Genomic DNA, 16,666 nt, shown 5'->3' with positions numbered 1-16,666 from the left:
AAGGCCAAGGCAGGAGGATCATTTGAGGCCAGGAATTTGAGATCAGCCTGGGCAACACAATGAGACCCTGTCTCTACAAAATTGTTTTTTAAAAAATTAGCCAGGCATGGTGGCACATGCCTGTAGTCCCAGCTACTCAGGAGGCTGAGGTGGGAGGATTACTTGAGTCCTGGCGGTTGAGGCTGCAGGTCAAGCTGATACCATGCTGCTGCATTCCAGCCTGAGTGACAAAGAGAGACCCTGTCTCCCAAAACAAAACAAAACAAAACAAAAAACAAAACCAAACAAAAAATTCTACCTTATAATTGAGGCCTTCTCTAACTACTTTATACAAATTAGCAACCTTTCCCCATCATTCTCTAGCCTTTACCTTGAGTTATTTTTCTTCATATCACTTATTACCACTTAACAAAGTATATATTTGTTAATATGTTTTTATCTATATCCTTCCACTTGAATGTAAGTTTTCTTTAGAGAATGTTGTTTTCTTTCCTTCTGTATTCCCTGGACCTAGAATAGTGCCTAGCATGTTGTAAGCATTTAGTTTAAATTGAATAAATTAATAATTATCATCTATAAGACTGAAAGCTCCTGTGGCCACAGACTAACACTTATTGATTATATATTCCCAGTAACACCTAGCTTAGTACCTTGCATGTGGTAAAAGTTCAGAATGTTTGTCAAATAGAATTGCATCTTATTTCTCTCTGCTTCTCAAAGATGCTCTCTGTTCCTTTTTGGAAAGTTTTCATACTGCTACCTGCTTCCTTACTTCCTATGCTCTACCTCACTTCTGCCTCTTTTCCTGTTTATATTTTATTACAACTTCCTGGGATTTCAGGAAACTTCAAATTACAACTGTTATTTCTCAACTCTTAGAGGCCACACAGACTATGCCCCACAATTTAGCAGCTTATACTAACATGTATTCTCTGCTTCATGGGCATTCATCCTTGCTTTCCCAACAATACTGTAAATGGCATAATGGTAGAGATCATATAATACTTCCACATCATTGAAAACATACAAGGTGACATGCATTGTAAGCAATCGATAACTATATCAACTCATCCAGAATAGTATCTCCATTTGCTTACTAGACATGACCACTCAGATATTTAATAGAGATCTCATTTTGCCTGAAACAGAACTCCTTGTTTAAGTACCCATGCATATATATTCCTTTGCCATTCTACCCCATATACTGGTCACCAGAAGGGACTCAGTTTCTTAAGCCCAAAGTGCAGGAATAAACGTCTTAATTTTGAGACAGAAGATTCACATGCAGTTGTAAGATCAACTTGTAAGCACAGGGGAGATCCTATTTGCTCTCTACCCAATTCACCCTAATGGTAACATCTTGCAAAACTACAATACAGTCTAGCACATCCTCAAACTATTAAACAGAGATGTAACCCAGCAATTCCACTCCTATACATATACCTGAGCAAATTGAAAACACATGTCCACAAAAATACTTGTACACAAATGTTTATAGTAGCATTATTATTATTACTATTATTTTGAGACAGAGTCTCGCTCTGTCACCCAGGCTGGAGTGCAGTGGTGCGATCTCAGCTCACTGCAACCTCCACCTCCCGGGTTCAAGTGATTCTCCTGCCTCAGCCTCCCAAGTAGCTGGGATTATAGGCGCATGCCACTACGCCTGGCTAATTTTTGTATTTTTAGTAGAGATGGGGTTTTGCCATGTTGGCCAGGCTGGTCTTGAACTCCTGAATTCAAGTGATACCCCCACCTCAGCCTCCCAAAGTGCTGGGATTACTATAGTAACATTATCCTTAATAGCCAAAAGATGGAAACTATATAAATTTCCATTTACAGATGAATGCGTAAACAATAAGTGGTCTATAACTACAATGGAGTATTATATAAATACAATGGCCATAAAAAGGAATGAAGTACTAATACCTGCTACAACTTGGATGAATCTTGAAATAAGCATGTAAAGTGAAAAAAGTGGGACACCAAAGGCCACATATTATACGATTCCATTCATATAAGCATCTTGAATAGGGAAACCTGTACCGATAGGAAGTGGTTGTTTAGGGCTGGAGTGAGGGGAATGGAAGGATAGGGGAGTTACCCTTAAGTAAAGGGTACAAGGCTTCTTTTTGAAGTGATGAAAATGTTCTACAATTGACTGTGGTGATGACTGCACTTATCTGTGTATGTCTGTGGAACTGTATACTTTAAATGGGTGGACTGTTTGGTATATAAATTTTATCTCAATAAAGCTGTTGAAAACAAAACATAAATTACAGTACAATAGCACAACTAGGATAATGACATAGTTAAGATCCTGAGCATTCCATTACCACAAAAATCCCTGCTATTGCCTTTTATAGCCACCCTTACTTCCCTCCCACCCCCACATCCTCCTTAACCCTTGGCAGTTACTAATCTAGTTTCCATTTCCATAATTTTGTCATGTAAAAATATTATGTAAATAAAATAATTTAATATGTAACATTTGGGAACTAACTTTTTTTTTTTTGAAATGGAGTCTTACTCTGTTGCCCAGGCTGGAGTACAGTGGTGAGATCTCAGCTCACTGCAACCTCCACCTCCCTGGCTCAAGCAATTCCCCTGCCTCAGCCTCCTGAGTACCTGGGATTACAGGTGCACGCCAGCATGCCCTGTTAATTTTTTTGTATTTTTAGTAGAGACGGGGTTTCACCATGTTGGCCAGACTGGTCTCGATCTCCTGACCTCAGGCAATCCACCTGCCTTAGCCTCCCAAAGTGCTGGGATTACAGGCATGAGCCACCGCGCCCGGCTGGGAAGTAACTTTTATTCACTCAGCGTAATTCCCTGGAAATTCATTAAGGTTGTTGTGTGTATAGCTAGTCCCCTCCTTTTTAGCTGAGTAGTATTTCTAGAAATTATTTTGATTTTTACTCTTCCTTATCCATCATATCCAATCCAGGAGCAAGTCTTGTTGGTTCTACCACCAAAGTCCATCTTAGATCTTATCTCTTCTCTCTACTTGTATGAATATGCTTGTCTATACCACCATTAGCCCTCGCCCAGTCTGAGAACATCAAACTGATCCGGCTGCCTTCATTCCTGCCCCTTCACAATTCATTTACCACACAATAGTTAGAATACATTTCAACTAAAAATCTTTACATCAGGCCAGGCGCGGTGGCTCACACCTGTAATCCTAGCACTTTGGGAGGTTGAAGCGAGCGGATCATGAGGTCAGGAGATCAAGACTATCCTGGCCAACATGGTGAAACCCCGTCTGTACTAAAAATACAAAAATTAGCTGGGCACGTGCCTGTAGTCCCAGCTACTCAGGAGTCTAAGGCAGAAGAATCGCGTGAACCCGGCAGGCGGAGGTTGCAGTGACCCGAGATCGCACCACTGCACTCCAGCCTGGCAACGGAGAGAGATTCCGTCTCAAAATAAATAAATAAATAAACTTTACATCACTCTCCAAAGGCCTACCTCCTTCTTTTACTCATATACACATTCAAAAATATTTATTGAGTGCCAACTATATACTGGGCATTGTTTAGACTTTCGAGAAGCAGTTATTATATTTAAAATAATGACAAAATCCCTGATCTTGTGGAATTAATACAATAGTCAGGGAAGACCAAAAGTAAATAAAATAAGTAAAATATTGTAAAACAAAAAAAATAAAGCAGGAAAGCAAGATGAGAAGTTCTTGTAGGCAGGTTAGTTACATTTTTAAATAGACTGGTCAGGGAAGGTCTCATTGAGCAGATGACATTTGAGCAAAATATGAAGGAGACAGGGAAAGAGCTATGCAGATAACTGGGAGAAGAACATTCCGGGTAGAGGGAATAGCAAATATAACAGGACAAGACGAAAGCAGGATGGGAGTAGCTGAGGAACTGAAGGGAAATCTGTGTGGTTGGAGTCAAGTGAGCAAGAGGGGAACATTTAGGAGATGAAGTCAGAGAGGTAATGGGTCCAGATGATCTACTGGCTTGTTAGGTCACTTATAATACCTACTACATCTTTTACTCTAAATGAGATAGCAAGCCTTGGAGACCTTTAAGCATAATTTGACTTTTAAAACTTCACTCTGGCTGCTTTATGAAGAATAAAGCACAGGAGGAAGAGGGGAAGCAAGGTGATTAGTGAAGAGGTGATTCCCAAAATCAAAGCAGGAGATAGTGGTGGTGTGCACTAGAGTTGAAACTTTGGAGGTGGTGTGAACTGATTGGGTCTGAATATGCCGTAAAGATTAGAGTTAAAAGGTTTTTTGGTAGATTTCATGCACAGTGTAAGAGAAAAAGTCAACGATGACTCTAAGGTTTTGAGTCTGGGGAACTGTACAGATGGAGTGGCCATTCACTGAGGTGAAGAGTGCAGCTGGAGCAGGTTTGGTAAGCTACATGGGGAAACTTGGTTTGGGACAAGCTCATGTTGAAATGCTGGGTACATTTGAGTCTGGGACTAATAGTCAGTGTTGCGGCTATAATTTGGGAGTTGTCAATGTGCAGACTGCATGCAAAGGACGTTACCATTTAGGGCATTGGTCTAGATGGAGAAGAGGTCCAAGATCCCTGGGGCTCTTCAAAATGAAAAGGCCTAAAAGATGAGAAGTAACTAGCAAAGGACACTGCAGAGTACTTAGAAAAAAACCCCATATTCCTTACCATAATCATGACCTGACCCTTGTCAAACTCTTTAACCTTACTCCCCAGTAAACACAGGCCATTCAATTTTTGAAACGCACACACTAAGTCCCTTCCTGTCTCATGGTCATTGTTTTTGCTGTACGTTCCAACAATCATGTTTTTACCCTGGCTCTAGTTTTAATCACCTCCTTCTCTTACCACAACTCTCAGCTAACTTGTTACTCTATCAGACTTTTCTCTAATTTCCTTAATTCCTATCTGAGTTTTCTCTAACCATCCTAATTAAATAGGTCCAACCCAACCATCTCCACCAAATTATGGCTCTTACTATATCTGAAATTTGTTTCACTTATTTTCTGTCTAAAAACCCACCCTCACTTTAACAATCGCTTACAAAATGATTAGCGTATGCCAAATGAAAAAGCCTAGATATTCTTCCCTGTATGCAACTTCCTGGAGAGCAGGGGCCTCCTCATGTTGTCCTTTGCCGCATCCCAATGCAGTCACATTGCCTCAGCAATCAATTCTGAGCTTTCAATAGTTATTAACGGAATAGATTGCAAGCCACTGACTGGTAATCGAAGGCCAGCATTAGAAAGAGGATACCGACAAACTTACAAATAGAGGGATCTGTTTCCGTCACTCGCGCCCTAACGCAAAGGGTGGGACAACCCGCGCGCATGCGTCGTTGTCCTCTGCTCTCCAGGGTAAACCCCGCCCCTTTCTTTAGGCCAGTTTTACCACAGCACATGCGCAGTACAGGATCTGTCTGTTCGTTTGTCGGCGCTACCAATAAAGTTTTAGTGAGCACAGACTCCCTTTTCTTTGGCAAGATGGCGGAGTACGACTTGACTACTCGCATCGCGCACTTTTTGGATCGGCATCTAGTCTTTCCGCTTCTTGAGTTTCTCTCTGTAAAGGAGGTGAGGGGGTCTTTGGGCGCAAGGAAGGCGTGGGGGCGGATGAGGTGCTGAGCAAGGCCGAAAGGCGGTGTCTGTAGTCCTAGGCCTGACACGTGCGAGGCGGTCGCGAGTTTGGTTCCTGGACGGACACTAAGGATCTTCTGGTAGTTTAGCGTCGTCTCAGTTAAGAAGCACCGCAGTATTCGGCAGTGAGGAGGAGGGAGGTTACGGAGAGAGAAAAGACGTCTCTTTCACTTACTGAGGTGTCAGTGCGGGAGGGACTTTCGCATCATTTCTTCTGGGAAGTTGGCGATTCGCTGGTTTCGCTAGAGAACGTTAGAGCTTCACAGGCTGGCTTGTAAAAGCAACCTGGAGTGCTGTTAGAGCTTTTGATTTTTCTTTTGGGAACTGTGGGAAGCCTGGGCTTGGCTGTGGGTTTTTGCATGTCGAGTCGTTTGGAGTGATTCTCTTACACTTAAAATAAGTATCTAGCGCTTTAATTTCCATGAAGTTGTGAGTTCTTTGCGTTTTCTTGTCTTGGTTAAGTAGGACTTTCTAGAACAGCATATTTCGTCAGATGGGGACGGCGCTCCCCCGCCCCCGCCCCCAGAAAAAATCCCTCCAATCTTTAAATGTGTTTTCCAGTGGATATATTGTACTGACTTCATGTGGTTTGAATTGGTCGTTAATATTCAATTATCTACTCAAGATATCATGAATAAATGTGTAATTCTGGAACTTCATTTTAAAGCATATGTCAGTCCTAAAAGTTTTATTGGACTTGAAAGTTTTGGCTAAAAGAAAATTGACATTAGTTATACCGTGAGTTTATTGGGAAATTGATGCATTTTAATAATGCAAAGTAATTTGCAGTGATGAAGGAATTCGAATTTTGGCCAGAAAAATAAGTGAGTTCTGTTTCTGGAAGCAGACTACAATATAAGTCTACTTAGGGAACTCTAGATTTGGGGAGTGGATTTTGTGTAGCAAAAGACAAAAAGCAATAAAACAAAAACGTCCCAAAAACCAGCGTCCAGGTGTTGTGGCTCGTTAGACAGGTATAATCCTCATATTCATATGCACCTTTTCTAAACATAGACAACTCTAAAGTTGTTGACGTTAGGTAACGGCTAAGATCATTTTCAGTAAATGTCCAAGAATGTCTTGTCATGTAAAACTTTCTCTTGATATATTTTTGCTTTGATTCTTCTTTTTACACCTGTATTTTAGACCTTGAGTAAAACATTCGCATCTGCATTGTTTTCTTTTCTGGAAAAGTGAGGACAAAAGATCTAGTAAAAATGCTATATTTTGAAAGCCTTTACCAGCTGCTTGTAGAAGTACTTCTGAACTAGCTGAACTTTATATATTTTTGTGTTGTTTATAATTTCATTTTTTTTATGGCACACAGAAGGAAAGGAGGAATATGTAAATGTGAATTAGATTTTCATAGGGCTAGACGAAAACTATGAACTGCAGGCAGTTGAGAATCAGTGGGAAAAACTGCCCAATACCCACCTCTTTGGAGAAAATGTTGGTAAGATAGCTGTAATACACCAAGAGGAAGACAGATGCTGGAGTATTTAATTAGCAATTGCTAAGTACATTTGACTCTTGGACAGTACAGGGGTTAGGAACGCTGAGCTCTTGCAGTCAAAAATCCGTTATAAGTTTTGACTCCCCCAAAACTTAATAATATCCTAATGCTGACAGGAAGGCTTACTGAGAACATGGACAGTCCTGTGTTGTATGTGTTCTATACTGTATTATTACAATAAAGTAAGCTAGAGAAAATAAAATGGTCTTAAATTATAAGGAAGAGAAAATACATTTCCTTTTAATAAGTGGAAGTACATCATCATAAAGGTCTTCATTGTCTTCATATTGAGTAGGCTGAGGAGGAGGAGGAAAAGGAGGGGTTGGTCTTGCTGTTTCAGGGGTAGCAGAGGTGGAAGAAGTAGAGGAAGTGGATGGGAAGTCAGGAAAGGCAGGCACACTTGGTGTAACTTTTATTGAAAAAAAAGTTGTGTATACGTGGACCTGTGTGGTTCAAACCCTTGTCGTCTATATAGGGCCATATAACTGAGAAATCCAAGATAAAACCCAGACATCTCACCACTAAACAACTTACCTATCCTTTAGAGTTGAATGTTTTTGATATAAGGTAAAAATAAATGTCGAAGAGGTAGGTACTGGTAGAGTGCTATCAAAATTGAGATTTTGTTATCTTCAGTGAGCAAAGAGGACTTTGAGGAGGTGAGGCTTTGAGTCTTGAAGGCAAAATGGTTAGAATAGAGTCAGTGATCCTGCTATGTGAGGATACAGCAGCCCCCCCACACCCCCTTAGCAGTTTCAATTTCTGCAGTTCCAGTTACTCATGGTCCAAAAATATTAAATGGAAAATTCCAGAAATTAGCAATTCGTAAGTTTTAAATTGTTCGCCCTTCTGGGTAGTAGGATGAAATCTGTCTCGCTCTCTTGCTTAAAACTGGGACATGAATCATCCATTTGTCCAATGTATCCACACTATATATGCTAACTTAATTGTTCTATTTTGTTATTGTTCATCTCTTGTTCCCAGTTTATAAATTAAACTTTATCATAGGTATGCATGTATAGGAAAAAAACAGTAAATATAGGATTGGGGCTATCTGCAGTTTCAGGCAGCCGCTGGGGGGTCTTGGAACATTTAGCTCATGGATAAGGGGAGACTATTACATTGCACCAAGAGAAAAACAGTTTCATATATTTGTTGTACATTGGAGAATATAAGATTCATGAGAGCAGAAGCTTCCTTGTGCTCTCAGCACATAATATGAGTCTGGCATAAAGGCTTTTTATGATTGTTTAATAAATGATTGAATGAATACATACTTGTTTCTCACTCTTCTTTATTTTCATGTGAAGCAGAAGGCCAGATAGTGAAATATTTAGGACCCTGGGCTCTGAATTGGACCTTTCATGACTCGGTCATTTAATACCTCTGTGCAGTCAGAGCAGATTCTTTTACCCTCTTAACCTTTTCTCATGAATAAAGTGTTAATACTACCACCAATCTCATCTGGTTAGAAAAATTACATGAGATAATGCATATAAAACACTACGCTCTTCTGGGACAGAGTGAGTACTCCTTAATGTTTTGTGTTTTGAGACAGGGTCTCGCTTTGTCACCTAAGCTGGAGTGCAGTGGCACAATCTTAGCTCATTACAGCCCTGACTTCCTGGGCTCAAGCAGTTCTCCCACCTCAGCCCCAGAAGTAGCTGGGACTACAGGTGTGCGCCACCATGTCCGGCTGATTTTTTTTGTATTTTTTGTAGAGATGGGGTTTCACCATGTTACCCAGGCTGGTCTCAAACTCCTGAACTCAAGTGATCTGCCACCTTGGCCTCGCAAAGTGCTGGGATTACAGGCATGAGCCACCACCCTTGGCTCTAAATGTTTTTTATTTTGGAAGACTAGCCCATTCTGTATTGGTATGGGATGGGAGGGGGAGGCAGTGAGGGTTTCGAGGAGTAAGGTAAGGACTGGAAATGGTTACTAAGAAACTGATCAAAGGAAAGTACAAGGATTGGTTAAGTGTGGAGGGCCCAACTGAGATTGGAAATCATACCTTAGAGCTAATAATGGCGGTCATTCTCAGGGCGAGGAGCGGTAGAAGGCTATGGGAGTAGTATAGACATATTTAGGGGTAGGCTAGTATGTAAATGCCATTTAGAGAAGCACAGATGTGATCGAATAACATTATTCCCTAATTTTGAAACATTTTGTAGTCATCCTTAGCCAGAACCTAGAGAATAGGTGACTTTTTTTTCCAGAGTTAGTGATTGACACTGAATTGTATATAGTTGGAGAAATTAGTTTGAAAGAATCAATGATAGAACTAAAGAGAAAATCTTTGATATAGCTAAAAATGATATCCAAACTAAGGCAGAAAGTGACATCAAAAAGGGTGTTACAAAAATTAGAAAGGGCAGAAAGTCTGAGATGATGAAGATTTTAATGGTAATGGTGGAAGGGGTTATCAGTTTTAAGTTGGAATTCTTGGAGATGAGGGGTTATCAGTTTTAAGTTGGAATTCTTGGAGATGAGATACCTGATGAAAATTGTCATAATTTGTGGAATAAAGGAATTTTAGGGCTCAAGCTTTTAAAGAGTCATCAGTATGGCATTATATTTGTGTTGAATGACAGCAGAGGAAGAGACAGCAAAAAAAGATTCTTAATCTGTTAAAAAGTAATATGTTTTCAAGAGGTTGATAGACGACGGATCAGCAGACTATAGCCTGGCAATCAGATAGCAGCCTGTTTTTGTGTGGTTTTGGGGCTAAGAATAGTTTCTAACAGAGGAACATTTGCAAACATTAGCAATTATAGAATATTAACTTTATACCCCAATTAAGTGAAATAATTTCTCTTGAAAAAGCATTCTATTCTTATTAATAGACCTGTATTACAAAAACTTTTACTGTTATTATTTCTGTTTCAAAATTTTTAAAAAATTGTGGAAATTTGATTCTCGTTTTTCATGTGAGTACTTATATAGTATTTTCAATTGTTGCTTCTTGATACAAAGTCTGAAGTATTTGCTTTCTGCTTATGAGGCAGAATTGAGAGGCATATGTAGATTTGAGAACAGGACAGTAACACCTGATGGTAGAGGAGCAAGGCTATTGAATCTATTGTGGAGAGAGACGTGGCAAATTAAAAGTTACTAGTGGAGTGGGGAGAGGTAGCGTGCTTGGAAAAGAATGTTTTTATTTAAGATTAGCGTTTCTATAGGGCAAAGTGATGAGAAGTTAAGATTTTTCAGGTAAATTTTTTATCAGATACGACATTCATTCATACAGGTACACAAATATAAATGTACTGGTCAATGATACATATTTTTTTCAAAATGTATAGTGAATACATTTATGTGACCACCACTCAGATTAATAAATAAAACATTACAGACATCCTTTTTTTTTTTTTTTTTTTTTGAGACAGAGTCTTGCTCTGTGGCCCAGGCTGGAGTGCAGTGGCGCAATCTCGGCTCACTGCAAGTTCCACCTCCCGGGTTCACGTCATTCTCCTGCCTCAGCCTCCCGAGTAGCTGGGACTACAGGCGCCTACCACCACACCCGGCTAATTTTTTGTATTTTTAGTAGAGACAGGGTTTCACCGTGTCAGCCAGGATGGTCTCGATCTCCTGACCTCGTGATCCGCCTGCCTCGGCCTCCCAAAGTGCTGAAGTGCTGGGATTACAGGCGTGAGCCACCGCGCCTGGTGACATCCTTAAACCTTCATCTTGACCCCTGTTAGTCACTACTCACACCCCCTAAAGGTAAGCTGTAGTCTGATGATTCATTTTGCCTGTTTTTGATTTTTATGTAGGTGGAGTTAAGCATTTACCACCATGTACTGCTTTGTATGACTTCTTTCACTCAGCATTGTTTGTGAGTCATCATGTTTTTAGGATAGCAGTAGTAGTTCATTGATTTTTCAGTGCCGAATGTTAATCTATTATGAGTATGCTGTAGTTTGTTTTCTCATTTTAACATTGATAGACTTGGCTATTACAAATAGTGCTCCTGTGTACATTTTTGGAAGTGCACTTTGACTATATGCACCCATTTGTTTTGGATGCCTCGAAACAATTGCTGGATCAAAAAGTATGTTTGGCTTTGGGAGATAAAAATCTTACAAAGTAGTTGTATTCCTGCCAGAAGAGAATAGGTTCCAGTTAGTCTACATCCACACCAACACTGGTATTGTCAGGATTTTTTAGGTTTTTATTGTAATTTTTAGTATGCATTTCCTTATGATTAATGACGTTGAGAACCTTTTCATGTGTCTGTTGGCCATTTGGTTGTCTTCTTTTGCGAAGTGCCTATCTTTTAGCCATTTCAATTGCAAGATCTGTCTTGTCTTACTCATTTATAGGAGTTCTGCATGTAATTTGGAAGGTTCGATTTTGCTCTCATGGCTAAATACCCTTTGACCACCTTCATTATTTTTTGCGGGCAGTGAAATATTGTGGCATTTTCTTGGATTTTTCTTTCCTTGCAAAATTAAGTTCAGTACAGAAATCTTTTCTTTTGCTGAAGCATTTCTGTCCGTGAATATTTTGTAGAGTCTTTACATATTACTCAGTACACTTCATGTTGTTGTGAGTTTGTGTATATATATCTATTTGCTCCCTGTACTATAGGTTAAATTATGTTTTTTTGGATCCTTTGCAAAGCAAAAGCCTGATCTGACATGGTTGACTTAAAAACTTGGTGCAGATTGTTTCAGCAATGTGGATGGAGAAGCATATAGGAGTTTATTACTGATTACCTGGATGTGGAGAAGTGACAGCTATATGTGCTTTACAGAAAAGATGGCGTGGGTTTTATTTATACACAGCCTTGCCTAGAAAGGGTAAGAGATGGTTTGTAGGGACACATAAAAAATAAGGTCATATAAATCAGAAGTAGGTGGGAATGTCTATAGTAATTCTCTTCATTTTAAAATTTTTAGGTAAGTAAAATACTTTTACGTCTATAGGTTGGTTGCTTGCCATATTGCTTGCCATTATTACAAGAGGGGAATGTTAATAGTTTATCGTATTTTATAAAGTATTTCTTGAAATATATTTCCAGGTAAATTAGTTTTAGTATTAATCAGTTTATTTGGGGAACTTAAATATATTCATTAGAAAGTTATCTTCTTTTGCAGATATATAATGAAAAGGAATTATTACAAGGTAAATTGGACCTTCTTAGTGATACCAACATGGTAGACTTTGCTATGGATGTATACAAAAACCTTTATTCTGATGATATTCCTCATGGTAAGTTTTGTCATTAGAACTGAAGCTTGTCTTGTGACTTGAGGATGTGTGTATTAAAGTTTTATGATTTATAAGAGAGCTTTAGCCAAAGGGCTTAATTATGATTTGAATGTTAATGTTCTTTGGGTGAGAGGTTATATAAAGGTTTCATATCTTCCGAAATATATTGTTTTCTCCTTGTGAAAGATGTGGAACTACTTTAAAATATGGTCATCAGATGCCTTCATTTCATAGTATGTATCATCAAAGTTGTGCTTATGATTCACATTCCTTAGAATTATCTGAGAATGTTGCAGTTCTTGGGTTGCTAACTTTTTCAGTTAGTGCATTGTGTGCCTTAGAGTTTTTTTTTTTTTTTTTTTTTTTTAATTTTGAGGCATCTAGTGTAGACATTGTTCTCCAAATATGGTCCCCAGGACCAGCATCATCAGTTCACCTGGGAGAGCTTGTTAGAAATGCAGGTTTTTGGCCACACACCAGACCTACTTAATCAAAACTGTTAAGTGGTCCTCTTAAGTTTGGGAAATAATTCTGTGTCATTTCTTCAATGCACATTACATTTTTAAAGGTTCCAAGAATTTTGGCAGTAGAGAAATACAGTATACTGTGATTAAATTGGCATTTCTCAAAATTTGATCATAGATCTTCTGTGTTTCAGAAACACTGCTCTAGAATATACTTTCTAATATATAATACAGAAATTATTACATTAAACATAATCCACGTTTGACTTGTAGTTCCCTGCAATAACAGTAGCTCTTTTTTAGTTTGTCATGAATAAACAAAAAGGAAACTATTTCTTAGTTTCTTTCTTTTTTTTTTTGAGATGGAGTCTCGCTGTGTTGCCCGGGCTGGAGTGCAGTGGTGCGATCTCGGCTCACTGTAAGCTCCGCCTCCCGGGTTCATGCCATTCTCCTGCCTCAGCCTCCCGAGTAGCTGGGACTACAGGTGCCCACCACCATGCCCAGCTAATTTTTGTATTTTTAGTAGAGACGGGGTTTCACCATATTGGCCAGGCTGGTCTTGAACTCCTGACCTCGTGATCAGCCCGCCTTAGCCTCCCAAGTTGCTGGGGTTACAGGCGTGCGCCCTTGCCCCTGGCCTATTTCTTAGTTTCTTAATGAAACATTAAGGTGTTACCAGAGTTGGTTATGTGCAAGTTTTCTCCACCTTTTCATAGTATAGTAAAAGGAACGATAGAATTTGGTTTGAGAGATTATAGAGCTGGATTTGTGGTTAAAAGAGATTATTTAATGGATTTAAATTCCATTCAACCTAGTTGATAGCCTGTAATAGTAATATGTAAACCCCTCTGAGTTTTTCTTCAAAAACTCTGGGATAATATTCACCTAAGAAAATTAAATGAGAACAAATATAAAAACACTTGGAAAGAAGTTTCTGCAATGGAGAATGAAATGATAGATAATTGGGTCCTACCCTTTTTTTCTTTCACATCCCTCTGTCACCCCAAGGCTGTATATTCTCTAGTTTCCCTCAAGAGTAGGAAGAGGATTCCCTTTTCCTTTTTGTGCCTTTGTATTAGTAGAAAAAAGAAATTAGGGATCGGGGACATTTCTGACTGAGTAGCCCATGGCATATGAATATATTGGGGGTAAATAAATATATGTATAGTTTAAATACACTGAAAAATTTCCAGACATTCTCATGATGAGTAGCACAATTTAACATTCCTTAACATTGTAGTGCTCTTCTGCATTTTTAATTAGCTTTGAGAGAGAAAAGAACCACAGTGGTTGCACAACTGAAACAGCTTCAGGCAGAAACAGAACCAATTGTGAAGATGTTTGAAGATCCAGAAACTACAAGGCAAATGCAGTCAACCAGGTAAACTCGTCTTAATTTTGAATTCTAAAAATTCTCCTTTCTGGATTAATACAAATGTTAATTCAAACTTTATCCAGTATCCCATAGTAAAAGTTCATGGTTTAAATGAGTGCTTTATTCATTTTTAATTTTTGTTTATCCTTATTTTGTAGGGGCCAGTATAATTAATAAATGTTAATATTAATACTAAGTTTTTTTTCTAAAAAAAACTTCTTTAGTACTTATCTATACTGATTATACTACAGAAATTCCATCTCCTGTTTCCCCCTTCCTGGGGACATCTGGCAATGTCTGGAAATACTTTTTGGTTGTCATAACTGGAGGGGTGCTATAGCGACCTAGTGAGTAGAGGCCAGTTATGCTGTTAAACATCCTACAGTGCATAGGACAGCACTGCTGCCGCTACTCCCCAACAAAGAATTATCCAACTCAAAATGTCCATTAAGAAACCCTGTTCCACTGTGTGGTGGCTCACACCTGTAATCTCAGCACTTGGGGAGGTGGAGGCAAGCGAATCTGTTGAGCCTAGGAGTTTGAGACCAGCCTGGGCAACATGGCGAAACCCTGTATCTTACCAAAAAATTAAAACCAACAAAAAGTTAGCCAGGTGTGGTGGTGTGCGCTTGTAGTCTCAGCTACTTGCTACTTGGGAGGCTGAGGTCAGAGGATGGCTTGAGCCCGGGAGGCAGAGGTTGCAATGAGTCAGTGTCATACCACTGCATTCCAAAGTAGGTGACATAATGAGACACCATCTCAGGAAAAAATAAAAAAGAAACCCTGTGCTTGAGCAATACCTAGAACCTTAGAGCACATGGGTATCTCGTTATAAGAGAAACCTGAGCTCACTTTATCCCTGCCTACATTCTTTCATACCCTTCCAAGCTCCATGCCCAAGGAGGGTAGTTTTGAGCTGATAAGATTATTTTATTCCTAACTTCCCTTTACCTACAAATAGACTTACTGTTACGTTTCCAAAGAAAACATATTGCCTTAGTCTGACATAGTACATGTCACGGGTGGAAGTCTTTTGGGTTACTAGAAACATTTAAAAATAAAATCTCTTACTAAAATTGAATATTGTCATTTGAGATAAATCCTAGCTACCAGTAAATTCACTTGAGGAATTGGTGGATATTTTGCCGTGCTATACCTTTGATTTCTATGTATTTAAACCAAATTTTTAGAGATTGGCTCTTAAGTTTTCCTTTGTGATTTGTGAAGGTGTTACCAGATATTTTTAGAAAAGCAACAAATATACAATTACTGTGCCATACTATAGCATACTATACTATACTATACCATACCATACTGTGACATATACTACATACAAATGCAGTTAGCTCTCTGTTCTGCATTTGTGGATTCAGCCAACTGCAGATTGAAAATATTCAGGGAAAGAAACTAAAAAATAACAATACTACAATAAAAAATACAAATAAAACTACAGTGTAACAACTAACAACTATATGATATTTACATTGCATTAGGTGTAAGTAATCTAGAGATGATTTAAAGTAGATGGGAGGATGTGTATAATTTACATGCAAATACTGTGCTATTTTACATAAGGGACTTTAGCACCTGCAGATTTTGGTATTTGAGGGGGCTCGTGAGTAGGGGGTAGGCAAGGTCTTGGAACTAATGCTCTGGGGATACCAAGGGATGACTATATGCGGGAAAACACACAGAGATATATACACACATTACGTGCATAGACAGAGCTATATATTATACTAAACTACTTTTATGCTTTTAGAATAAGTAATTTTAGATCTTCAGGTCACATGTAGGTGATTACAAAGGGACAGCGGAAATAATCCAGATGTTAGACTACAACAGAAAATTTAGGATGCTGTAGTTTAGTCACTCAAAGACTGGGAAGTAATGGGATCAGAGCATGAATAAGATGAATGTACATGTGTTCACCAGTTAGAAAAAGAGGATCCTTGTAGCTTAATAGGTACTGAGTTTGAGATAAATGAAAGGATCATGTGTTAAAAACTTGTAATCTTATACTTACAGACTACCTATTTTCAATGTAAAAACCTTTTTCTGACAATTCACCCTTTTTAAATTTCATTGAACATATAGTATCGTACTTACACTTCCCCGGAAATAATCAGCCAGAGGACAGTGATTATATACGTGAGTGGTGTTAGTAGTGCAATACAAAGTTATTCAGTGTGATCCACTGCAAATGTTCAGTTTTTGTTGAAGTTCTTCTATGTTGGAATTTCATGTACATTTCATAATCAGTATAGTAATACACCTATATTAATTTTTATGGGGACATATCTCTGCTCCATTAAATCTTCAAGCAAAATTGTGCTCCCAAAGACACATTATAGCATATTTCTTCTCATGAGAAGGATAAGAAAATGTTTTTGTTTTGGAAAATGCAGTCAGGTGCAGTGGCTCATGCCTGTAATCCCAGCACTTTGGGAGGCCAAGGTGGGTGGATCACTTGA

General features: G+C 38.8%; 1 protein-coding gene and 1 long non-coding RNA gene across 4 annotated transcripts in view; one reads left to right on the top strand and one right to left on the bottom strand.

Moving 5' to 3' along the window:
• LOC117981487 (uncharacterized) overlaps nt 1-5,350 on the bottom strand; it is a 42,342-nt gene extending 36,992 nt beyond the window's left edge. Inside the window, exon 1 of the long non-coding RNA XR_004673034.3 lies at nt 5,256-5,350. This is a non-coding gene — a long non-coding RNA (uncharacterized LOC117981487). The remainder of the gene's footprint in view (nt 1-5,255) is intronic.
• Nucleotides 5,351-5,375: 25 nt separating this feature from the next.
• The window catches only part of EIF3E (eukaryotic translation initiation factor 3 subunit E), a 47,124-nt gene continuing 35,833 nt past the window's right edge, over nt 5,376-16,666 (top strand). Inside the window, exons 1-4 of one of the 3 annotated variants that reach the window (XM_055116853.2) lie at nt 5,432-5,560; nt 10,684-10,862; nt 12,239-12,353; nt 14,081-14,198. In XM_055116853.2, the coding sequence (XP_054972828.1) occupies nt 12,296-12,353; nt 14,081-14,198 (176 nt within the window). In that variant the 5' untranslated portion in view covers nt 5,432-5,560; nt 10,684-10,862; nt 12,239-12,295. Of the gene's footprint in view, nt 5,561-10,683; nt 10,863-12,238; nt 12,354-14,080; nt 14,199-16,666 lie in introns of all 3 variants that reach the window. The other 2 variants (XM_008975225.4, XM_063606872.1) reach the window with 2 other exon arrangements.

The sequence above is a fragment of the Pan paniscus genome, chromosome 7 (assembly GCF_029289425.2).
Source record: "Pan paniscus chromosome 7, NHGRI_mPanPan1-v2.0_pri, whole genome shotgun sequence".
NCBI classification, from domain to species: Eukaryota; Metazoa; Chordata; class Mammalia; order Primates; family Hominidae; genus Pan; species Pan paniscus.
The sequence above is the reverse complement of the archived record's forward strand: the minus strand, read 5'-3'. Positions and strand labels throughout refer to the sequence as shown.